General features: G+C 52.1%; 2 protein-coding genes across 7 annotated transcripts in view; both read left to right on the top strand.

The window, feature by feature from the left end:
* LOC150042309 (ATP-binding cassette sub-family A member 17-like) overlaps positions 1 to 4,070 on the top strand; it is a 52,783-nt gene extending 48,713 nt beyond the window's left edge. For 3 of the 6 annotated variants that reach the window (XM_090324938.1, XM_090324937.1, XM_090324939.1), the window contains 5 exons: positions 102 to 289; positions 2,038 to 2,208; positions 2,450 to 2,640; positions 2,810 to 2,883; positions 3,757 to 4,070. In XM_090324938.1, coding sequence (XP_090181064.1) covers positions 102 to 289; positions 2,038 to 2,208; positions 2,450 to 2,640; positions 2,810 to 2,883; positions 3,757 to 3,999 — 867 coding nt within the window. In that variant the 3' untranslated portion in view covers positions 4,000 to 4,070. Of the gene's footprint in view, positions 1 to 101; positions 290 to 1,918; positions 2,002 to 2,037; positions 2,209 to 2,449; positions 2,641 to 2,809; positions 2,884 to 3,756 lie in introns of those variants that run through there. The other 3 variants (XR_016533650.1, XR_016533651.1, XM_090324941.1) reach the window with 3 other exon arrangements.
* A 3,009-nt stretch (positions 4,071 to 7,079) lies between these two features.
* On the top strand, positions 7,080 to 23,144 carry Ccnf (cyclin F). The gene is made up of 17 exons (XM_090324650.1): positions 7,080 to 7,161; positions 8,479 to 8,633; positions 9,449 to 9,555; positions 10,524 to 10,591; positions 12,087 to 12,280; positions 12,764 to 12,817; positions 13,555 to 13,659; positions 13,949 to 14,026; positions 15,339 to 15,490; positions 17,070 to 17,234; positions 18,514 to 18,637; positions 18,903 to 19,083; positions 19,308 to 19,395; positions 20,897 to 20,996; positions 21,094 to 21,221; positions 22,236 to 22,405; positions 22,693 to 23,144. Exons 1-17 carry the CDS (start codon positions 7,146 to 7,148, stop codon positions 23,142 to 23,144), a joined length of 2,337 nt encoding a protein of 778 aa, XP_090180776.1. The 5' UTR covers positions 7,080 to 7,145.
* The last annotated feature ends 1,421 nt before the right edge of the window (positions 23,145 to 24,565 follow it).

Here is a 24,565-nt window from a genome sequence, read left to right as displayed (position 1 = left end):
TGAGAGCTGGACAAAAGTAAGACCAAGGGAGGCTTGGGGAACCTGGCCAGAAGAGGCTGCGTTCTGACATGCCTCCCTCTCTGGGCTGTGCTCTACCTCAGGTACGGCAGTTGATCGGTTACTGTCCTCAGTCTGATGCCCTGCCAAACTTCATGACAGGCCGAGAGATACTGGTTATGTATGCCCGGATCCGAGGCATCCCGGAGAGGCACATCAATATCTGTGTGAATCAAATTATTGATGACTTTGTCATGCTGATGTATGCAGACCAGCTAATAAAGAATTACAGGTGAGTGTATTCACGTGCATCTGAGGGGAGGTGGCAGGAGGGCACAGAACCAGGAACGCAGGTGAAAATGTGCAGCAGTGGGCCCTTCAGCTGCACTGGACATCGATGGAAGTGAACTAAGCAACTCCGGGGTGGAGGTGGGAGGAAGGGAAAGAGGGAAGGTGGAAACAGCTGATCCTAAGCGAAAGGAAGGAAAGCCATGTACTTGACACCCACGCTATGTGAAGCTAATCCTGCTGTATATCACCTCTCCAACTGCAATGATAATTTAACAGAAAAAGACTCACAGGTGAGACATGGGACTCCCTTGGCTTCTCCACATGCAGTTACAACAGGAGTGCGTGTTCTTCTCAGTACTGGAGTATGGGGCCAGGCCCATCTACTCAGACATGGGTGGCTACACAGTTTCTTTAGAAGGCACCGATGGCCTACATTGGCCTAGGACATCACTCCGTCTTGGTCCTGAGGAAACTATAGCACTGATCAGGCCAGAGGCAGTACCTGTAGTTGAGAATAGGAAAAGGGATTGGCACGTATTATACCAACAGGGAATGCAGTCTGTCCTTTCCTCCAGTTCATGACAAGCTTCCTATTTTGGGTACATTTGCATTTTAAGCCCACAGTTACTTCATCTTGGTGTATCTCCTGAGGAACTCCCCAGACTTTTGTTGCCAGAGTTAGAAAATCTCACTCCCATTAGCCAGAACAAAGCAAAACACTCATTGGGGCAAATCCAAGTCCTCTCCTTCCTTATGTTAAATATAGCACCCCTAGAGGCCTTGCATCTAGAGATGTTGCATGCCGAGGACTGCAAAGTATAAAGAAGCGCCATTGACCTTTAGCTACATGGACCGAGGTGTCAGCTGGAGACAGGCTTTCCTCTTCTATCTGTTAGCTTGAGTTTCAACAGACATTCGTGATTCCTTGTGTATTTGGAGATCAAGTGAATTTAGTTTTTCAGAGTTTACAATGATAACTTGTACATAATAAATGCTTTGTGAATATAAACGAATAAAATGTGGGCCAGGAGTTTGGCCTAGTGGTAGAGTGCTTGCCTAGCATGCACGAAGCCCTGGGTTCAATTCCTCAGTACCACACACACACAAAAAAAGACAGAAGTGGTGCTGTGGCTCAAGTGGTAGAGGTCTAGCCTGGAGAAAACCCAAGGACAGTTCCCAGGACCTTGAGTTCAAGTCCCAGGATTGGCAAAAAGAGAGAGAAAGAGAAAGAGAGAGAGAGAGAGAGAGTTCAAGGCAAAAGTAGCCTATATAGTAAGATTCTTACTTAACGTGTTTTTTTTTTTTGTGTTTTGTTTTTTTTTGCCAGTCCTGGGCTTGAGCTCAGGGCCTGAGCACTGTCCTTGGATTTTCTCAAGGCTAGAGCTCTACCACTTCCGGCTTTTTTCTATGTATGTGGTACCAAGGAATCGAACCCGGGTCTTCATGCATGCTAGGCAAGCACTCTACCACTAGGCCAAACTCTCAGCCCCTTACTTAACGTTTTAAAAGTTACCTAAAGTGGTCCTATGCCCTTGTTATCAGATGGGGAAGTGCCCCCCCAATGCCGCAAAGAGACTCTTGGACTCAACTCATCTGTCCAGGGGCATGGTTTCACTCAGGGGTCCCACAGGGTATAGAACATCACACACAGAGAAGGAATAGGAGATACTTGACGAGCAGGACTGACCACTGCAGATTACCATTCTCCATGACTCTACCTTCACTCCACCCGTGCCCTCCTCCCATCAGCGGTGGAAACAAGAGAAAGCTGAGCATCGCCATCGCCCTCATTGGAGAGCCTGCAGTCATCTTCCTGGATGAGCCATCCACTGGTCTGGACCCCGTGGCCAGACGCCTGCTGTGGGACACTGTGGCCCGGGTCCGGGAGTCTGGCAAGGCCATCGTCATCACCTCCCACAGGTAGAGCCTGGGTCTCTGGGTCAGTGGAAGAGCCAGGACAGGTGTCTGGGAAGAGGTTAGCAGCTGTTAGCCGCTGGCACAACCTGGCCAGGAAAGTCCCCAGGCTCTGCACAGGGCCTCACTGAGCGTGGGAGTCTGGAATGGGCAGACCTGACGTCTGCATCCCGTCGACACAGCCTCCACACCCAGGGTGGGTGTCGGCCTCCCCCAGACCCATGACAACCTCTGTCCCTCTCCCCAGCATGGAGGAGTGTGAGGCCCTGTGCACCCGGCTGGCCATTATGGTGCAGGGTCAGTTCAAGTGTCTGGGCAGCCCGCAGCACCTCAAGAGCAAATTTGGCAGCGGCTACTCCCTGAAGGCCAAGTTGCACAGCGAAGGGAAGCAGGAGGCTCTGGAGGAGTTCAAGGCGTTTGTGGACCTGGCCTTCCCAGGTGTGTGTGGGGACCCCAGCAATCCTGTTGGGTGGCCCTGGGCCGTCTGGACCTGCCAACTGTTGTCTGGGGAGTCTGTCCCGTGTGCCTGACCCCTGAAATGAGGACCCAGGGATCCTCCCCATTCCTCCAGCCTGACCATCACAGATGCATGGTCTCTTTTTTGCAGGCAGCGTCCTGGAAGACGAGCACCACGGTATGGTCCATTACCACCTACCTGGCCAAGACCTCGGCTGGGCCAAGGTGAGTGTTCCTCTTTTTTTTGCCTGTTCTGGGCTTGAACTTAGGGCCTGAGCACTGTCCTTGAACTTTCTCAAGGCTAGAGCTTTACCAGTGGAACCACCGCCCTCTTCTGGCTTTTTCTTTTTTTGTTTTGTTTTGTTTTGTTTGTTTTTTGCCAGTCCTGGGCTTGAGCTCAGGGCCTGAGCACTGTCCTTGGACTTTCTCAAGGCTAGAGCTCTACCACTTGAGCCTCAGCACCACTTCCGGCTTTTTTCTATGTATGTGGTACCGAGGAATCAAACCCGGGCCTTCATGCATGATAGGCAAGCACTTTAACCACTAGGCCAGACTCCCGGCCCACTTCTGGCTTTTTCTATGTATATAATACGGAAGAATCAAACCCAGGCCTTCGTGCATGCTAGGCAAGCACTGTACCACTAGGCTATGCTCCCAGCCTGATGGTTCTTCTTATTTCACCTACTTTCCGGGTACCTCGCCTGTCTCTTTGTCAGGTAGGCGTTGGCTAATGTGTCTTGGTGTCAGATGTGTGCTGATGCCTCCGTGACCATGCTTATGCAGATTCCTAGACTATAATCCTTGGAAGTTAGCTTTATGGAGCGGGGAGCGGCCCACAGAAGATCTCGCATGCCCAGGGTCACACTGCAAGCCAGGGACCCAGGTCAGCCTCTGCCTTTCTGACGGAAGTCCTACCCTAGGAGCGCACAGCTGAATTCTGCCGGACTGACTTCTTGGGACATGCTGTAGAGTACCTAAGAGAAGGAGCGGCTGTTGGGGACCTTGTTACAAGTCCAGAGGTTGGCCCTGTCCACCCTGCGGACATCATGTCACCTATAGACAAACCTGTTCACAGTAACTGCTTCTTCCCTTCCGCAGGTGTTTAGCATTCTGGAGAAAGCCAAGAGGAAGTACAAGTTGGAAGACTACTGCATCAATCAGGTCTCCCTGGAGGATGTCTTCTTGAGCATCACCAGTCCTGTACAACCCTCTCAAAGGAAAGATCCAGTGCAAGGAGACTCAGTCAACCCCTTATCAGTCCCACTGCCTTACCCACTGCCTTCTCTGCTTTCCTCACCTTCTTCCTCACAATTCTCCCTTTTCTCATCTCGTCCATCTTAACCTCCCTTCCACCCAACCTTGCCCTTTTCCTCAAAGACTATCCTACTAAATAAAGACCCTAGTGTAGACCAGCCAGGTGTGCACCGCCTGCCATGATTGTGACAGAGAGGGGTGACCACAGACCAGGGCTAGAGCTGCCTTCCAGTGGAGCCTCTGAGGGTCCCTGCATTCTGAATCCACACAGGCACTTTTAGGTGGCAATGCTTCTGAGGCTAGGAGAAGTTTTACTAGCTGACATTAGTCAGGGGTGGCACTCGGCCTCCCTCTACCTCTCCCCCTGCCTCCTGCTTCCACCATCTCCCTGGTCCACCCAGTGTCAGGCAGCACATTAGCACATGCACTAACCTAGACCATAGCTTTTCAATATTTCAGTACTTAGAGTAAAAAGCCACCTATTTCCTTAGGCCCCATCCTAGATCTTCTGAGTGAGAAGTTGGGGGGTTGGGGACCAGCAAGCCATGTTGCGATTAACCCCATAATAGGCGTTCAGATAGTTCTAAGGCAAGAACCACGTCCTAGCTAAGCTTCCCTACAGCTCTGTGCCCAAAACAAACAGCACCACACAACTCTTGTGGCCACATCATGAGCCTTTTTTTTAAAGTGGCTTCTCTGCGGCACCTTTTGTGGTGAAAACCTCCCTGGGCCTCCATCCACCCAGGGCTCCTTGGCTCTGCTTGATGAGAGTCCTCAAACTAAAGACCTGTTTGGTTTTTTTCTCCAGTTCTGAGCACTCAGGGCCTGGGCACTGTCCTTGGGATTTCTCATGGCTAGAGCTCTACTGCTTGAGTCACAGCACCCAATTCCGGCTTTTTTTGTATATATGGTACCGAGGAATCAAAGCTTTGTGCATGCTAGGCGAGCACTCTTCCACTAGGCCATGCTCCTGGCCCCAAAACTATTTTTTTTTTTTGGTCAGTCTGGGGGCTTGAACTCTGGGCCTGGGTACTGTCCTTGAGCTCTTCAGTTCAAAGTTACTACTTCACCACTTTGAGCCACAGGACCACTTCTGTTTTTCTGGTGGTTAATTGGAGGTAAGAGTCACGGGAAGGGAGTTTGATGTTCAGATCTCTGCCTCCTGAGTAGCTATGATTACAGATGTGAGCCAACATTTCCTGGCCCTATTTTTATTTAGTTTTGGAGACAATGTTTCCTTACATAGCCCAGGGTGGCCTGGAACCTTACAATCCTCCTCAGGCACAGAAATCACTATGCCTTACTCTATCCTCTGTACCAGTTGCTCCTCTGGTCTTTTAACTCTTCTGCCAGAAATTTCCCTGAACTCCAAAGAACTCAGACTTTTGAATTCTCTTACATCTTGAGACCCAATGGGTAATGGGCATATTTCACAACCTGTTAGGAGTGGCCCATGTCGCAATTTGGCCCTATGGACTCCACTGCTATGGGGCCTGGAGGCATAGCTGGAGCATCATTATAGCTGCAGCCAAAGAGAATACCTGATTCCTAAAAAAGTGCAGTTCCAGGCCAGCCTGAGCTACATGGTAAGACCCGCTTTCAAAAAGCAAGAACGGGGCTAGGAGTGTGGCCTAATGGTAGAGTGATTGCCTCGCATTACCACATACATAGAAAAAATGCCAGAAGTGGTGCTATGGCTCAAGTGGTAGAGCTCTAGCCTTGAGAAAAAAGAAAAAAAACAACAACCCAAGGACAGTGCTCAGGCCCTGAGCCCAAGCCCAGGACTGGCAAACAAAAACAAACAAACAAAAAAAAATCCAGAAGCAGTGCTGTTGCTCAAGTGATAGTGTAAGCCTTGAGGAAACCCAAGGACAGTGCTCAGGACCGGAGTACAAGCCACGCCCAAAGTGGCCAAAAAAAAAAACTAAAAAAAATGGAGTCAGATATAAGGAAAAAGATAGGAGTCAAGCCCTGGCTCATGTCTGTACTAGCTATTCTGGAAGCTAGGATGTGATGGTGGTTTGAGGACAGCACAGGCAGAAAAGTCTGTCAAGACTTTTATCTCCAATAAACTACTCAAAAAAAAAAAAAACTGCAAAGGATGCTGTGGCTCAAGTGGCAAAGCACTAGGCTTGAGCACAAAGAAGCTCAGGGACAGCATCCAGGCCCAGAGTTCAAGTCCCAGGACTGGCAGAAAGAGAACAATGTAGAGGTTGGGATTTCGCTCAGGGAAGAACACTTGAGTTTGATCCTTAACTCTGCAGAAAAAAAAAGGAAAAGGTGGTGCTGAAGTCACACCTGGGGCTTTGAGTAACCAAGAGTGCTATCTACCTACCACGGTTGGTGGCAGCCTTATTGCTGAATTTATTCATCTCTTCCAGATACTACCAAAAGCAAACACTGAGAGCATCTCTGTCCTGGGGACAGAGGAACATGATGCAGGGAACGGGACAAAGTGACAAGGGAGGAGAAACCTGAGGACCCCACGTTCTCCCTTTCTTTATCCTGAGAACCAGGAGCACGGAGGAGGGCGCCCAAGCTCCGTCCCCGCGCACGGACCCCGGGGACGCCTGCTCCCGGGGCTGTGAGTGCCGGGAGGCCTCACCCAGCTCCCACCCGCGCACCCGGCACGGGCCGGGGCCCCACGGGGCGCCGGGGACACACGGGAGGAGGGCGGGGACGAGGTGGACGGAGCGTGGACACCCTGCCCGCTGGGACTGGACAGCCCTCCCAATCGGATGTGCCTTCCCGGGGGCGGGCAGGAGCCAGCAGAGCGGGCCGGCGGAGAGCGCGCTGCCTCAGCCCACGAGGACGGGCCCGGGTCTGTTTCCCCGGAGGCCGGCGGCAGGCCGGAAACAGCCTTCCTCCCGCGGCGGCGGGAAGGGGATCGTCCGCCCCGCACCGGCCTCGCGGACAGCCCGCCGGCGCCAGCGGCGACCCAGCCGCACCGGGAGGACCCGGGCGGCCGGAGGCGGCGCTGGCCCAGCCAATCCACAGCCAGCATTCGAATTCGCGTCCCGGAGCAGCCAGTCGCGGGCTGCGGGCGGGCCGGGCGGGCGGGGCGCGGCGCCCAGCCCGGGGGCGTGGCCCGCGGCTCGGCCAGTAGAAGGGCCGGGCGCGTTTGAAACTAGGGCGGGGCGGGGCCGCGCCTGCGCGCGGCGGCGGCGGGCGCGGAGCCGGCGCCCGGGCGCTCGCGGGCGGGCTCGGCGAGCTGCGGCAGTGTGAGCGCGGCGATGGGGAGTGGCGGCGGTGAGTACCGCGGGCGCGGAGCGGGGCCCGGCGCGTGCAGGACGGGGGCCCGCGGATGGCGGGCCTGGGCCCTGCGAGCGGAGCGCGGCGCTCCCCGCCCGGGGCCCGCACGCCCGCCCGCCCGCCTCCCGGGTTGCCGGGTTGCCAGGTTTAAATGCCCGCCGCGCGCCCGCGCGCTCCGGCGGCGGAGCTTCCCCGCCTCGGCTCCCCGGGGCGGGCTTTTAGGTTTTCCGATGCGCACACTGTAAAACTCCCCCGAACGCTGCAGTCCCGGGGGCTGTGGATCGCGAGCCGGGGTGCGGCGATCCGAGCCCCGTCCCGCGGCGCCCTGGCCGCCACCGGCCCCGGGGCCGCGTCCTGCGGGGCTGTGGGCGCACGACCTCAGCTGTTACAGCGGTTATAAGTATTTGTTCTAAAACAGATGGGTGCAGAAGCTTTTTCCTTTTGGTAACATGATATGATCTTTGGGAAATAGTTGTTTTAACTTTGCAGTACATTCAGTTTCTGACAGGAAACCCCAGGTCAAGAGGAGCGTGTGGGTCACCCCGACAGAAAGGAGCAGCTATCTTCCCTCTGATTGGGAAGAGTGGGTAGAGAGACTCGCAAGCCTGCGAGCAGGATCTGATTTCTGTGAAACTAAGGGATAAAGCTGTATGAGAACCCACTGTGGGGACAGAGAGGGAAGAGAGTCGTCCGAGAAGCTTGACTGGGCTGCGGAAGACATGCCCCACCTTGAGTAACTGCCTCCGAATGGATGGATCTATATCTTGTGTTGGGATTTTGACAACCTTGTTGAGTAGCTCTCAAATGCCCGTTTTACAGACGCCAACACTGAGGTTCAGGGCCTGCACAGCTCTGACATTTGCAGAGGGACTGGCCTGGCCCTTCCATTCTTTTGCCTCCCTGCAGAACTGACTCTCTCAGTTCTACACTCTTTAAATCCACAGATCCTTGTTGAACATTCTGCTTGTTAGTCACATGTGCAACTAGAAATAGAAGTATGCCACAGTGGCCCAGAGGTCTTTACCTGAGTATGAAATTCAAGGCAAATAGTCCTCAGTGCCAGTTACCTATTTCCCATTGCTGGTTGCAATGTAGACCTTGGTGAAAAGTTTCCAGTAGTCAGAGTGAATGATACCTCAAATTTGCTGTGAATATTTGCGAGCTATTGAACAAATGATAAGTTCTTCTGTAGTTCATATGATACGACTTTATATTCTTTGGAAGTAGATTATTTTGTGAAATGGGGAGAGTGGTTTAAACTACCTTAACCTCTAACTTTTCCTCTCACCAAGACTTCTTTTTTTCTCCCTGAAGTGATCCACTGTAGATGTGCCAAGTGTTTCTCTTATCCTACCAAGCGAAGAATCAGAAGAAGACCCCGAAACCTAACTATCTTGAGTCTCCCAGAAGATGTACTCTTTCACATCCTGAAATGGCTTTCTGTTGAGGATCTCCTTGCTATCCGAGCTGTAAGTCATTAGATGGAAATTTTCAGTCCTAGCCTTGTTGATTCCATAGTCAAGACTTGGTGATGTTTCTTATATGAGAACAAAACTTGGGAGCCAGCCACCAATGACTCACACCTGTAATCTTAACTACTCAGAGAAACTAAGATCTGAGGATCACAGTTCAAAGCTAGCCTGGGCAAGAAAGACTGTGAGCCTCTTGATTAACCACCAAAAAGTCAAAGTGGCTCAATTAATAGAGTGCTAGCCTTGAGCAAAAATAGCTCAGAGACAGTCCCCACCTGAGTTCAAACCCCAGGATCGGTGTGTGTGCGTGCTCGCGCACGAGTCTGAGATATGAGGATCATGGCTCAAAGCCATCCCAGATAGGAAAATCCAGAAAATCAGTAGTGACTCTGTGGCTCAAAGTGATAGAGGGCTAGCCTTGAGGAAAAAAGCTCAGGAACAGTGCCCAGGCCCTGAGTTCAAGCCCCATGACCAAAAACAACAAAAGACTTGGCATAAAGAAACAGGAGACTTTGTATCTGTTTCTGTCCTATCATCAGAAATTTCCAAAAGAGCCAAGAGTTTGGCCTAGTGGTAGAGTGTTTGCCTAGCATGCACGAAGACCTGGGTTCGATTCTTTTGTACCACATATATAGAAAAAAGCTGGAAGTGGTTCTCTGGCTCAAGTGGTAGACCACTAGCCTTGAGAAAGCCCAAGGACAGTGCTCAGGCCCTGAGTTCAAGCCAGGACTGGCGGAAAAAAAAAAATTCTAAGAACAGGGGTTTGTGGCAATCCCTGTGTGGGTTCACACCTGGTTTTCATTGCTGTGCAGGTACACTCCCACTTGAAGTATCTCGTAGACAACCATGCCAGTGTGTGGGCCTGTGCCAACTTCCAGGAACTATGGCCTTCTCCAAAGAACCTGAAGCTCTTTGAAAGGTATCTGCACCCTGAGAATAGAGGGATTGATTTACTCTTGCCTTAGAGCTTCTTGGTATTTCAGCCTGTGTCTCCTGGCCTGAGTCAGGGATCTATTGTCCAGGTGTTGTCTCCCAGGACATTGCCTCAGTCCTTGAGGGTGACCCAGGGCTGTAGACCTCATCTATTGAGCTATTCCACTTCCAGCAAGCCATATCACTCATCATCTCCCATGCCTACCACGCCGGGTCTTCTTTGGGTTGTGACTTAACTCCCACGTGACTCAGCCTTTTCCTTTGTTCAGAATCATGTGATTTCAGCTTTACTGTGTTTCATTCATTGGTTGGTCCCATACTCTTGCTAGAGTGGGAACCCCACAGGAAGTGCTGTCCCTGAAATCCAGTGGCTTGGCCTTGCACCTCCTTGTTTAACAAACTTGAGAAACCACAAACCCGAAGGGGATTTTCCTAAATTGACCAAAGTCTTCATGCACTTGAGCTTCCAGAAACCCCAGGTACACTCATGGCCACAAGTACAAGATACGGTGCTGCCATGGTCATGCTTGGTTTCTTCCTCCATAAAATGTGCATAGATCTTGTCACACAGGATCCACTGGCTGTACAGCCCATGAATTTAAGCTATACTGCTCACTCCTCTTTATGTATGCAGAGCTGTGCCAACATCACACAAACTTTCAATTATTCTCATCACCCTGAAAAGAAATTTTGTGCCCAGTCACTCTTCTTGTCTCCCAGTAAAGCTAGAAGACAGTCTACAATGTCTGTCTCTAGACATTGTAGGTTAATGGAACCCTAAAGTTGCCGTCTCTCGTGACTGACTGGCTTCTTTCTATGAACATGTTTTTAAGGTTTATACATAGTGTAGCGTAGAATGGATGAAAGAAACACGTAGTCCATGTTGAAGCGCGGTGGCAGGAGGTACCTCACCTCTGGGATGTAATGTAACGCTTCGTGTCCTCCATGTTCTAGGGCTGCTGAAAAGGGAAATTTTGAAGCTGCTGTGAAGCTGGGTGTGGCCTACCTCTACAACGAAGGCTGTGAGTTCTTGCTACCCTCACCACCACCACTCCCCCCGACTGGCACTGTAGAAAAGCCCAAGCTGTGGCGCTTTCTAAAGACATCCTCCGTACTGGCAGTTTAGTCATTCGTCCTGCCGTGTCTGCCTAACTGGCCTCTCTGAATCCAGAGGCGCTCTGCGGGGGCACCCAGTGATGTACTCTGATTTAGGTTTTGAGAGTCATGGTTTCCGTTACCAAACGCTTGAGTTTGGGGCAGCAAAAAGTAACTTTCAGCAGAGCTTCTGAACAGGACTGATTAGGCAAGCCAGCCTTCGGTTCATTAACTCTAAAGTTCCTCTCCTGGCCCATCCTCCCGTGGGGCTCTTGGACAGGTCAGCTTGCCTGGTTCACAGGGTTCAGTGGCTTCGGTCATCAGAGCCCTAGGTTTCTATGGGTGTGGCAGGTTAGAGCCAGTCTTGCATTTAGATACCCTTTCCTCCAAGCTTCTCTTCTGCCTGCTTGCAATCCCAGTCAACACTGCCCTGGCTTCCAAATTGCTGAAGATTAGGAGATAGACCTGTTTTCCTACTCCTGAAAGTTCTGGTGTCTTACTAGGAAACAGGCCCTGCCCTTGGCCAGTTGACAGGAGCCGTCCCCGTCCCCTCCACCAAACTCAGGAAAGTCCAGCTCCGCCTCCCACTTTCCCGTCAGATAGCAGTTATACCTGCAGTATGCAGTTCTGTGGTTTCGGTATATTCAGTTTTGTAACCATTGCTACTGTATAGTACTTGGGCTTGAACTTAGGACTTGGTCACTTTCCTGCGCGTCTTTGCTCAAGGCTAATGCTCTACCACTTGAGTTATAGCTCCACATCCAGTTTTCTGATGGTTAATTGGAGATAAGAGTCTCACAGGGACTTTTCTGCCGAGGTTGGCTATAAACCAGGATCCTCAGAGTTCAGCCTCTTGAGTAGCTAGGATCACAGGTACAAGCCATTTATGCCCAACATTTGAGAACATTCTTACCTCCAAAAGAACCCTTTCCCCAACTGATTGTCGGAGACAGACAAGAGTTTCTGAATGAGGAAGGCGGGAAAGCCTTTGAGGTTCATCTTGATAGCAAGAATTCAGGCCTGCCAAAGGCCTCTCACAGGAGGCGATCCAACCTGTACTAAAAGTGGACAAAGCAGAGAAGAGGAAGCTCTAGAAGGGCTCTGGTCTCCTAAAGACTAGCAACTTTCTACTGCAGCCAGCTTACATTTTTTGTTTTTGTTTTTAGCTGGAACTCAAGTTGGAACTCAGCTTGCCTGCTTGGCTGGAGTTCTATCACCTGAGCCACCCTTGAAGTCCAGATTGGCTTCAAATAGCAACGCTCTGGATATCAGTCTCCTGAGTAGCTAGGATGATAGGCTTGAGCCACTGATGTCCAGTTCCCTGGGCTTAAGTTTTTAGACTTTGCAAAATGATAGTGGAGAACTTTGCTCGTTCCATTCGCCAGAGACACCCTGGATTCTGTTCTGTGGTCTGTCCTGCAGTGTCGGTGTCTGATGAAGCCCGCGCAGAGGTGAATGGCCTGAAGGCCTCTCGCTTCTTCAGTCTGGCAGAACGACTGAACGTGGGTGCTCAGCCCTTCATCTGGCTCTTCATCCGCCCGCCGTGGTCAGTGTCTGGAAGCTGCTGCAAGGCTGTGGTCCATGAGAGCCTCAGGGCAGAGTGCCAGTTACAGAGAGTAAGTCTTGGCAAGGGACACAGGGGCAGCATCTTAGTCCAGCTACAGGGTCACAGAAAACCGAGGCAGACCCCATGGGCTATGTAATGTCAGGGACCTAAAGGAAATGAGATACAAAATATCAATGCAGGGGTGTCGCTGGGGGTATAGCTAAATGATTGAACATTTGGCTAGCGTGCTTAAAAGCCCCACATTTTATCCCCAGCACTCTCCCTACCCAGAGATGGGTGGGCGGGAAGGGAAAGAAAGATGGAAAGGAGAAAATGAATCTCCTTAGGGTCAGGGGTTGATAGCTGAGCTCTTAGTGGGCCTGTTGGCAGCTAGGAATCTAAGGACTCAGGCTGCACAAGTTGAAGACTGAAACTGAGGTGTGATCCTTTGTGTGACATTAGGGTCTAGACAGCAGGGCCAGGAGGGTGTCCCCAGTTGGCCCCTGGAAGTTCCTCCTGTTGAAAATCACACTTCTTTCTCCTTTTTCTCAAGACTCATAAAGCATCCATACTTCACTGTTTGGGAAGAGTGCTAAATCTTTTTGAGGTAAGTGAATTGCTGAGATCCCTGGGTGGACTCCAGGAAATACTTGAAAGGCAGCACAAGTGGTGTCCCAGGTCAATGCAAAAGCCAAGTCTTGTCCTTGGAGGCCACCAGAAACTGGGCCAGGGTAGGGGATCCTGGCTTCGTCCTCACTGCCTCCAGGGTGGACCCTGAGCCTGTTACCTGGCCTGGATCCTGAGCATCTGTGAGAATTAAGTGGGACACTATGGGTACGAGACAGAGCAGCACAGATGCATCTGGAACTAAGCAAGTGGTGCTAGTCAGTTTGTGTATTGGCTTGGCCAGTGGTGGGACTTACAGCCCCCTGTGCTCCTCTCGTCTTGAGACTTTAACAGGCTTTGTGATCGGTGAGCATCTACCTTTGTCTCAGCTTCAGAAAGGTGGGAGCGTCTAGGGAAAGCTACAGTGAGTGAACCAGTGGAGGGAACCACCACACCACCACCCAAGCCGGCGGAAACACTGGCTTTGGCTCCCCATGTGAAGCAAAGGCCTTGGGTGGTGAGAGCTGAGCTCCAGGAGGTGCGGAGCCCTGAGGCCAGGCTTCTCATTGGTTGCTCTACACATCGAAATGTCTGTGGAAGAGTCATTTCTGCTCTGGTTCAGTTAATTCATGGATATGATTATTTAGGAGATTGGAGGGAGCCGAGAATGGTTGTTAGGATGACATAGTACCTAGGGGCGGATATGGGAATAACCAGCTGTGCTTGGCCTTCACGTAGGATGAAGAGAAGAAGAAGCAGGCACGCCAGCTGTTTGAAGAATCTGCTCGTGAGGGATGTCTGGCCAGTTCCTACCTGCTTTGGGAAAGTGACAGGAGCACAGATGTGAGTGGTGTCTGGTCTGGGGAAGAGGGCTCACTGACATGGTTTCTAAAGGGGCCCTTGGCTGAGTTCTGTTGGCAAAAGGATGAGTCCTTACAACAACTCCTGATCTGTCAGCTGTCCAGAGACAGCTACTTACCAAAACAGCTTGCCATTGTTTGGGAAGCCAGCAGAGGTAGAGACTTTCTGGTGGTAGGACCGAGGATGTTTAAGAGCTTGATGGGTCAGCTCTGAGTTTCCTGAGTTCCTCTTACGTCACAGCTCTGCTGAGTTAACTATCTCCCGTCGACAGGTGTCAGACCCTGGACGTTGCCTCCACAGCTTCCGGAAACTCAGGGACTATGCTACCAAAGGCTGCTGGGAAGCCCAGGTAACATGGGGAGCTGGCCTTTCTGCTTCTGTCTTTTAGGCTGAGATCTGGAAGATTGCTTTTTGAGGCCAGCCCAGGCCAAAAGTTAGCGAAACTCGCATCTGAGCAGCGTAGTGAAGTGGCATGCCCCTGTCATTCAGCTATGCAGGAGGCATAGGTGGTGAAATCCAAGGAAAATCACAGGCAGAAATGCCAGACGCCAGCCAGGTGCTCACACACCTGTAACCCTAACTACTCAGGAGGCTGAGATCTGAGGATCGCCATTCAGATCCAGCCCTGGCAGAAAAGTCCCAAGAGACTTATTTCCAATTAACTGGAGAGTAAGAAAAAAAAAATGGAGGCATAGCTCAAGAAGTAGACGAGGCATTGGCTGTTCCATAGAAAATAGTTGCCTAGATGTGTTTAGTTACATAGAAAACCTTGTATTACCATTAGGTGGGCAAAAGAAAGAGAAAACGCATGTAAACCTTGGTCATAAATGTGTCTGTGTTACTACGTGGAAAAGGCTTGGGAAAATCCAGAAGGAAATCGTTTCTGGGAACCCTCTGAAATTCTGGTGGGTACTGGGTCATGCATGCCAAATCTAGATACATCTTGGTCTGTCTTTGACTGTTGATCCAGGGCCTGTTGATGTACAGGCTCATGGAAGAGGAAACCAAAGTGTAGATGTCCCTGCTTTGCCTGTGATTTTTTTTTTTTAATATTTTGTGTGTGTTTGGGAACATTGTTGCCTTTTTTAACTTCCTTTTTATTTTATTTTATTGCCAGTCCTGGGCTTGAGCTCAGGGTCTGAGCACTGTCCTTGGACTTTCTCAAGGCTAGAGCTCTACCACTTGAGCCTCAGCACCACTTCTGGCTTTTTTCTATGTATGTGGTACCAAGGAATTGAACCCAGGTCTTTGTGCATGCTAGGCAAGCACTCTACCACTAGGCCAAACTCCCGGCCCCTTGCCTGTGATCTTAAAGCTAGATCATCCAAGACTTCTAGGCAGCTCTTCTCACTGAGCACTGCAGTCCCTCCTGCCACCTCCAAAAGCACCTAACTTTCACATCTGGGGGTGAACAGAAACCACCAAGTGTTTAAACCTTGATAGGAGACTTGAACTGGCTTAGGACTTGTAGGAAGGCAACTGATGTTACATCATCTTCTTAAAATTGTATCCCATGCTATATTATTACTCCAGAAACAATAACTCAAAAGAACTTAACTGGTCGGAAAAGTTGAGAAGGCTTAGGTAGTAGACAGCTGCCGGCTACCTTCACTTGAGAGGCGGAGAGTTTCGTTTGAGTTCATGTTGACCTTGTCTTTCAGCTGGCCTTAGCCAAAGCCTGTGCAAATGGAAACCAGCTTGGACTGGAAGGTAAAGCCTGCAGAGAGATAGTCTGCCAGCTGTTCCAGGCCTCCCAAGCTGTCAGTAAGCAGCCGATCTTCTCCATGCAAAAGGGACTCAACGACACAATGAGGTAAGACATTTAAGAGCCTGGGGGTTGGATGCCAGTGCAGAGGGGTGGGTACCAAAAAGGATCTGTCACTGGGCAAAGTGGCCAACCCACTAGGGTGCTTGCATTGGAGGGGACGGGAGGGTGTGCTCTTAACAAGATGGGCGCTGTGGCTCACACCTGGGATCCTAGCTTCTCAGGAAAGCCAGCTGGGGCAGAAAAAAAATCCTATGAGACTCTTCTCTCCAATTAACCACTCAAAAACTGGAGCCTTGAGCAAAAGAGCTCAGTGACAGTGCCCAGGCCCTGCGTTCAAGCCCTGTGACTGACATACATACGTACATACTATGTACATTCATACATACAGTTTTACCTAAGCTATCCAGGATTATGAAAGACAAAATACTGCTCCGTTCTTTCCAGTTCCAAAAAACAGTGTATGCAACCTGTGTAAACATTTTTCCAAAGTAATAATACTTGAATCCTCCATTTTTACAGTTATAATAGAGCCTTTTTTCCTGAAAGACCCAGGGTGGAGGAGTGCTAGAGAGGAAACCCACAGAATCATACAACCTTATAGCTCAGCTGTACACACAGCAGTATGTTTTGTGAAACTTAGTGACTGACTAGGCCAGACCCAGGGGTCTGTGCCACCTGGCAGCTGGCATGATAACTAACACAACCTACAGGGATACAGGACCTGAGTTCAAGTCCCACAACTAGCCAAAAAGAAAGGCAATCCCTTCCCCCAGGGAAGCTCAGCCTTCATCTGGCAGACGCACTCACATGATCACATGCACGCCCAGGAACCCAGCACTCCTTTGCCCGCCACCCCTTTGCCCTCCTGTTGGCAGCCTCAAGCTGGAGAGCTTGTACAATCCTGGGCCTGTGGTTGGTATCTGGAATCTCATCCCGCCCCAGCTCCTCTTTCCTTCTCTCTGGAGGACTTTCTGACTCTTACCCTACTTTTTTGGGTTTTTTTGAATCCTATCTGGCTTTTGTTCATTGTTGTGGGTTTTTTTTTTTTTAGAAAATCTTGCTGTGTCGTTCGAGTGGGCTTCACAATCCCGCCTTAGCCTCCTCGTGGCTGAGACAGTCAGCATGGACCATCATGCCTGGCATATTTAAAGTACATTTCAGTGCCGTGTTTTGGGGTTTTTTTTGCCAGTCCTGGGCTTGAGCTCAGGGCCTGAGCACTGTCCTTGGACTTTCTCAAGGCTAAAGCTCTACCACTTGAGCCTCAGCACCACTTCCGGCTTTTTTCTATGTATGTGGTACCAAGGAACCGAACCCGGGTCTTTGTGCATGCTAGGCAAGCACTTTAACCACTAGGCCAAACTCCCGGCCCCAGTGCCGTGTTTTTGAAGTCAAATCAATAAGCTTACTAATAAGTCCAGCTGCTCAGGAGAACTTTGTAGTCTAGTTGGTCCTGGCCAATTGAAACCCTGAAGATCTGTCCCCTGTGTTTTTCCTTCTGGAGCATGGTGTTTCCAGCCGTGTGTGAGTCCACGCACGTGAGCTGTGCTTGGGTCCAGGCAGGAATTGGGAGTGTAGCAGTTGGAGACGCCTTGTGCTTGTTTTCAGGGGTGGCCCTTTTCCGCAGGTACATTCTGGTAGACTGGCTGGTGGAAGTGGCCACGATGAAGGACTTCTCAAGCGTGTGCCTGCACTTGACAGTGGAGTGTGTGGACCGCTACCTGCGCAGAAGGCTGGTGCCCCGGTACAAGCTGCAGCTGCTGGGCATTGCATGCATGGTCATCTGTACCCGGTGAGAAAGCCCTTGACCCAGCTGGCAGGACCACTGTGCGTGCCTGTGTGTTGGTTCTCCCTGGGCTAAGTATAGTCACCTGTCCCTGTGTGATGGCAGAGTCTTGAGGGAAATGAGATCTTAATTTTGTTGGTGTGTGTATGTATGCAATACCAGATTTTGAACTCAACCTGTGTGTGCTTGGCTGGCTTGAGAGCTCAGCTCTTGCCATTTATGCCACATTGCCAGTCCTGCTTTTTGCTGATTTTTTTTTTTTTTCCCCTGTCCTGAGGCTTGAACTCTGAGCCTGGGACTGTCCCTAAGCTTTTGCTTAAGGCTAATGCTTTACCACTTGAGCTACTGTATCACTTCTCGATTTTTCTGTGATTAACTGAAGAATTTCATGGACTGCCTGGGCTGGCTTTGAACCATGATCCTCAGATCTCAGCTTCTTGAGTAGCTAGGATTACAGGCCTGAGGATTAGAGGAGCTAGTAAGTAGTACTCGGGCTTTGCTGAATATTTCTGAAGATGAAGAGGTCTCGGGGGACTTTTCTGCTTAGGCTGACTTTGGATTGCAATCCTTCAACTCTCAGTCTCCTGAATAGTTAGGATTATAGGCGTAATCTACCAGTACCCAGCCTGGGAAGTTACTTTTGAGTAACTGGCTCTGTGATAGAGCCCTCAAAAAAAAAAAACGATGGTTCATGTCAATCCTGGAAGTATTTTGCATAGATATGTGTCTTAGATTGGTGTCTGCCTGATTGTCTTGCCTCTCTCATTTACACTCTACATCCCATATTATATTCCTGACTCCCTGAATCTTTTCTAGGTGTGTGAGTATGTGTGTGCATGCAAAAGACAAAGATACTGGGGTTTGTACTCAAGGCATTGTGTTAGCTAGGCAGGTGCTATACCACTTGAGCCACATACATCCATTTTTCCTTTAGTCAACTTCTAAATAAAATCTGTTTATACCTAGGAAGGCCTGGACTGCAGTCCTCCTGTTTGCCTCCCACACTTTAGCTCTCATTGGTACAGTGGGATTGCAAGCTTTTTTGTTCCACCTAGCCATGAATCACAGTCCTCCCGAGCTCCACTTCCTGTGTGTACTCAACCCACACCCAGGCTCTCCTCAGCATCTTTAACCTTCCCTGCCAGCCCCATTGTGTAGCGTGCTTTTGCCCTGGAGCCCAGAGCCATGGCACCCTCCTTTACATGGGGGCCTCCCAGAGCCCTGCACCTCCTTAGCCTGCCTCAGGAAGTGGGCTCAGGGCTAGGGCCCTCTTTCCACATTTCAGGTTCATCAGTAAAGAGATCCTGACCATCCGAGAGGCTGTGTGGCTCACTGATAACACGTACAAGTATGAAGACCTGGTGAGGATGATGGGAGAGATCATGTCTGCTCTGGAGGGGAAGATTCGAGTAAGTTAAAGTTTCGCTTCCTCTCGTTGTAGTGTTGGAGGCTACAGGAGGGGCGGGGGGAATGGAAGTAGATGCCAGCTCGCCTACCCTGGAAGGCCCTGGTGGACCCAGAGCCACAGAGCCAGCGCTCCAGTACCTCCTCCCATGGACTGAGCCCCGAGCTCGTGCATCCCGACGGGCATCATGGGGCGGCACCACTGCCAGGCCGCGCTCCGGCATGGAGTTGATGGAGGAGTCCACAAAGCAACCTCCCCCTTCCGTGCAGACCCCCACCGTGGTGGATTACAAAGAAGTCCTGCTGACGCTGGTGCCCGTGGCGCCCAGAACCCAGCACCTGTGCAGCTTCCTCTGCGAGCTCTCCCTGCTGCACACCAGCCTCTCTCTCTACTCCCCAGCCCACCTGGCCTGCGCAGCGCTGCTCCTCGCCAGATGCATGCACAGGCAGAGTAAGGAGCCTTTCTCCCGGGTCCCGGTGTTGGGGAGTGCTCCGATGGCAGCAGGTGGGGGGCAGAGAGCGAGTCCCCCGCCGTGCTGGAGAGGAACGCAGTGGAGTGAACACAGAGGTGGTTCTGACAGTCGAGTTGTGTTGTGTATGGGGTCATTTCAAAGCCAGTTGGAAGGGATCGTAAGAGCTCCATGGCTGAGCAGTCCTGGCCTGCTTTCCCCCCAGCCCAGCCCTGGACCACGCATTTGTGGGACCTTACTGGATTCTCCTTGAAAGACCTCATTCCCTGCGTCCTGAGTCTTCACAAAAAATGGTAAGCTCAAGGATAGTGCCCAGGCCTGGGTTCAACCCTCAGGATTATAAAAAAAGGAGGTAAACCCCCAGCTAGACTCTGCCAGACCTGGGTATGGGGGGGTACCAGACAGCAAGGGTCTCAAGTACCATGGAAACCTTTGCTGCTTCCCGCAGTGCTGTCTGTCAACACACAGGCCTTTACACGGTGGACAGGCAAAGTGAGTCACAGGCCGCACCTCTTTACCCACCTAGAGCCTCTGTGCCCAGCCTGTCTCAGCCAACCCTCTGCCCCCACATAGGCACAGACAGACACACACGGTGCTACGGCCTCCACACTTGAAGTGTGCAGAGCCCCTCCCAGGCCAGAATGTCACAGGAAGTCAAGTGGCGATGGAGCAGATGGGGTGGGGCACTGGCATGTGGACTGGGCCAGGGTTCCCCTAAAGGTAGCACACGGAGGGTGAGCAGGCATGTGTGCCACGCAGGGCCGCTGGTGGGGAGTGTGGGGCACAAGGGCGATGTGTGCCCCTGGCTGCGGCCATCCCGCCATCACTTCCTCCTCTGCGGTGCTCACCGACTCCCACTTGCTGGTTTCCTCCCTCAGGGTCAGGTCTTCCTAACCAGCTCTACTCTGTTTCTCCAGTCTTCATCCTAAGGAGCCAAGAAATTCTAGCTTCTTGCCACTTCTCACCACCCTCTCCTGGGGGCACTTAGCCCCTTCTGGAATGCCGCCCTCTGGCTCTGACCACCTTGCTGGTGTGTCTGCGGGCTGCCCTGGTTTCTAGTTGAGCATTCCTCCAGGTTGTGTCTTAGTGTAATATATTTGGAGATAAGAATCTCATGGACGGGCTGGGAGTTTGGCCTTGTGGTTAAAGTGCTTGCCTAGCATGCACGCAGACCTGGGTTCGATTCCTGAGTACCACATACATAGAAAAAAGCCGGAAGTGGTGCTGAGGCTCAAGTGGTAGAGCTCTAGCCTTGAGAAAGTCCAAGGACAGTGCTCAGGCCCTGGCAAAAAAAATCTCATGGACTTTTCTTCCTTGGGCTGGCTTCCAACTGTGACCCTCCAGATCTCAATCTCCTGAGAAGTTAGGGTTACATGTGACAGCCACCTGTACCCAGCGCTGGGCTGGTTTTGAAAGCATGTTGTTCCATCCCGCGGAGGGAATTGGGCTAAAATTGGGGCAGGGAAGGGTATGGTGGCTCCCGCCAGCCTCTTGGGAAGTAAGGAGCGGGAATATTTGGGCTTGAGGCTAGCCTCGACAGTGAGACCCCAGTCTTAACCAACAAGCTGGGGCAGTTGTTCATGAGCGCCATACCAGCCACGCTGAGAGGCAGAGTGGTAAAAAGAGCGCCGTCTGTGGCTGGACCTGGTAAGAAACACAAAGCCCTGCTGCCCACTTGGTAGAGCACCTGCCAGGCGAGCTCAGGACCCCGAGTATTTGAAGTCATTATTAGCAAAAATGTCAAAACACAATTGGGGAGGGGACCCTCAAGTGGCTGCCTGTGGCTCTTTCTAGCTTCCACGACGATGCCCCTAAGGACTACAGGCAAGTGTCTCTAACAGCCGTGAAGCAGCGATTCGAGGACAGACGCTATGAGGAAATCAGCCAGGATGAGGTGCCTCCCCTCCCCGAGCTAGGCGTGTGGAGTGGTGTGGGGCCTCAGCCCTTCCTGGGGCACCTCTCCACCCTCAGGGCCTCTGGCCTCCCCGCAGGTGCTGAGCCATAGCCAGTTGTGTGCTGCGTTGGGCATGAAACAAGACACCCCAGAGCCCCCAACTTTCCTGGGTGCTGGGGAGATCCACACCTTCCTCAGCTCTCCTTCAGGCAGGAGAACCAAACGGTGAGTGTTCCTCACTGCCTAGAAACCACGGGGCTCAGCCAAAGCTTCTGAGCTCGGCAGCCTCTGCCTTGCGTCTTCCTCAGAGGCCGCTGCCTCTCCTGCGTCCCTGGAGGAAGTGGGCCTGGCCCTTCCCACACCACCAGAAGCCATTTGAATCACTCTGCTCCTGGTTGGGCAGCCACTTGGGACACTTGGCTCGTGACCAGGTTCCTCCCATCCCCTCCGTGTAATCCCCTTTATCCTGGAACGATTCTCCCTTCCTCACCCACCTGAAGAGCTCCTGGCAGTCCTCCAAAGCCCACACGTGTAGGACCTACTTTGCTGCTTTGACTGCCTCTGGGACCCAGTGCCCTGCGCAATCCTGAGAACAGGCGATGGTCCCTGTCACAACAAGGGACCAGTGCTCCCTCACTGAGTATTCTATGGGGAATGAACCCTGGGGGAGCCTTGAGGACTCAGCTTAAGCTCCTGGCACTGTCTCTTTCAGGCCCGGGCCTCCAGAGGGCCTCTTACACCTCACGCTGTATTTGTGACAGACCCATGCATCTGTGCTCTGGGGAAATGGGTTCCTCTCCCATAGCCCCGTCAGGTGTCCAGGAGAAAGCCCACACAGCTTCCGACTCCCCACTCCCAGAGATCGGGAAGCAGAAAGGTGCTCGGGTACGGCTGTTTCTCCCAGGGCCAGCCCAGGGCTTCAGCCTCTATCCCTGAGCCCCAGAGGGCACATGTGTAGCCCTTTACCAGTACAGATGCCTGTCCAGTGCCAGGCAGGCCCAGAACTCTGGAGGCTGGGATGTTCTTCCCTCCAGTTCCCAGGGGGCGGAGGGGCTGGTACCCCAATCATAGCTGGCTAGATCAGACACCAGCCACAGCCCTGCTCTCCAGAATGTGCCCCCACGTTTCCCGGCCCTGGCAGTGGGTAGTGTACCGCAGTGAAAGCAGATGCAGAGAAGCACGTGTGGCTTCCAGGGCCGCTGCCTAGTCCCGGGCTCTCTGGCTCTCCCCTCCTCCCAGGAAGCGGGAGAACAGCCTCCAGGAGGACAGGGGCAGCTTCGTCACCACCCCCACCGCAGAGCTGTCCAGCCAGGAGGAGACCCTGCTGGGCAGCTTCCTGGACTGGAGCCTGGACTGCTGCTCCGGCTATGAGGGCGACCAGGAAAGTGAGGGCGAGAAGGAAGGAGACGGTGAGTCGGCCTGGCTTGTCAGAGGGGGATTCTGAGGGAGATGGAGCCTCCTGCCGGTTGGTGCATTTGGGGGATTTGGTAAAGTGGGTAGCCAGTGTGTTGTCTCCTCTGTGCTTGAGGGCCTCTGTCACAGCGGTCCTGGGAACCCTATGAGGGACTTCAGCCAGATGGGGGATATTTCACTACGGGCCAGAGAGCTGCTGGACAGCTGGGCTGCCCGGGTTCTGAGCGGGGCTCCCCTTGCTGCTGGGGCTGGGGTTCAGCCGCGCTCTTTCTGTTCCCCACAGTGACAGCTCCTAGCGGTATCCTCGATGTCACCGTGGTCTACCTGAACCCGGAACAGCACTGCTGCCAGGAATCCAGTGACGAGGAGGCCTACTCAGAGGATGAGGGACACCAGGGGCCGGGCACCCACAGGCCAGTCCCAGGGTCCAGGCCCCTTCTCTGCAACAGGAGGGAACCGAGCAAAGACATCACGACCTCAGGGTACTCCTCCGTCAGCAGCGCGAGTCCCACAAACTCTGTGGATGGCAGCTCAGGGGGGCCCGGATCTACCTCTTGGCCGTCTCCAGGCAGCAACGCAAACACACAGCCTTGCCATCATCAAGCCAGGAAATCGTGTTTACAGTGTCGGCCCCCAAGCCCCCCAGAGAGCAGGGTCCCCCAGCGACAGGTCAAGCGGCAAAACCTCTCCCTCAGCAGTGATGAGGACGCGAACTTGGGCTTCCTGAAGCTGTGAGAGTGCATCAGGGTGTTTTCCGCCGTGAATGTTTACAGGGGAGGGCTGGTGTCCTGGAGGAGGGTCGGGCATTGAAGGTGGGTGCTGTGTTGGCCCTGGGGGAGGGCCTTCGCCTGAAACTCCTGGACACCAGGTTTCTTTGTCCAAGGAATCCCATATGAGCCCAGATTCAGTGAAAAGCTTAGCTGCTTCTCCTTGGAGAGTTTAGCCAATATGCCACTACATGTGAAGCCCGTGTCTCTGTACCCTCCTGTGTCCTGCTGTCTCTGGAAGCTTCAGCTTGTGTGTGACGTGGTCTTTCCAACCCTTACTCAACCCCATGCCAGGAACCGACAGCTTCCACACTCTTGAGTCTGTATCCCACACATGCCGGCACAGCCAGAGCCTCTGCTAGAAAGCTGCCTGCACTGGGCCCCCCGCAGGTGGCTCTCAGCATACCTCTGTCCCTTGCTGCCTGCTGGACTGCATCCCCTCCTTTACAGGATACAAGTCTTAGAGGGTGGGGAGCCTGCTTCCCGACACCTCACACGGCCTGCACTGTGACCACCTATGGGGTGACCACAAGTGGGGCCACAGGCTCCCTCCATCTGGCACGTTTGACTCATCTTAGAAATCTGTTTCCTTCCAGCATGGTTTGTCTGTGTCCCCGTGATATCCATGTGAACATCTCTGCACTGAGTTTCTGAGCTGTTCTTTCTCACCTGGATTTCTTTGTCCTTTCAAGATGGAAAACAAAAGTAAAATTCAAAACAGGGTGCTGAATAAAAAGAATAGATTTTCAACATTATTTATGCTCAGCTATCCTGGCACACTGCAAAAAAGAGATGATGGGGGGGGGGGTCATTTGTAATATCTGAAGTGAGCAAGATGAAGAAGAACAGAAGTCCGGAGCTTCTTTCTCCCTGTCTGGTCACTGAATTGGCCTTGGGTCCCATCAGACCTCGCAGTCTTCTTCATGTCACAAGCGCCAGATATGCTTGGCATTTGGGAAACCCCTGCTTCTTGAGGCTGTTGTCCAAGCAATAGCTCAAGAGGCTAACTTGCCACCTTTTTTTGCTAATTGGCTGACCCCCAACCTGGATCCTTAGATCTAGGCCTCCTGAATAGCGAAATGAACTATCAGTGCATAGATTTCCCCCCTCCCCGCTTCTTTAACATTAAGAATCACTTGGCCAGGAGTAGCCACAAATGCTCTTGAACCAGAACTTCAGAAATGGAGGAATAGACTCAGTGGTCATTTTGCTTTGTGTGTTTGTATGTGTGTATGTGCATGTGTGCTTTTTGATGCCCCTGTGCTGTCTTTCTGCTACTGAACATCCTGGCGGAGGCTTGGATAGGATGAGAACCCCAGGTGTTGGAATTATAGATCTGTGCTGTTAACTATGTGCCCTTGGGCATGTGTGAACCTCAGTTTCCTCATC

Source organism: Megascapheus bottae, chromosome 36, assembly GCF_031878675.1.
Source record: "Megascapheus bottae isolate mThoBot1 chromosome 36, mThoBot2.hap1, whole genome shotgun sequence".
NCBI classification, from domain to species: Eukaryota; Metazoa; Chordata; class Mammalia; order Rodentia; family Geomyidae; genus Megascapheus; species Megascapheus bottae.
Note: the sequence above shows the minus strand (reverse complement) of the source record. Positions and strands in the feature narration are given on the sequence as shown.

Coding starts and splice junctions, on each gene's coding strand:
- Ccnf (XM_090324650.1), top strand. Junction 12,281..12,763: donor CAGAGTGCCAGTTACAGAGA/GTAAGTCTTGGC, acceptor CTTTTTCTCAAG/ACTCATAAAGCATCCATACT. Junction 12,818..13,554: donor GAGTGCTAAATCTTTTTGAG/GTAAGTGAATTG, acceptor GCCTTCACGTAG/GATGAAGAGAAGAAGAAGCA.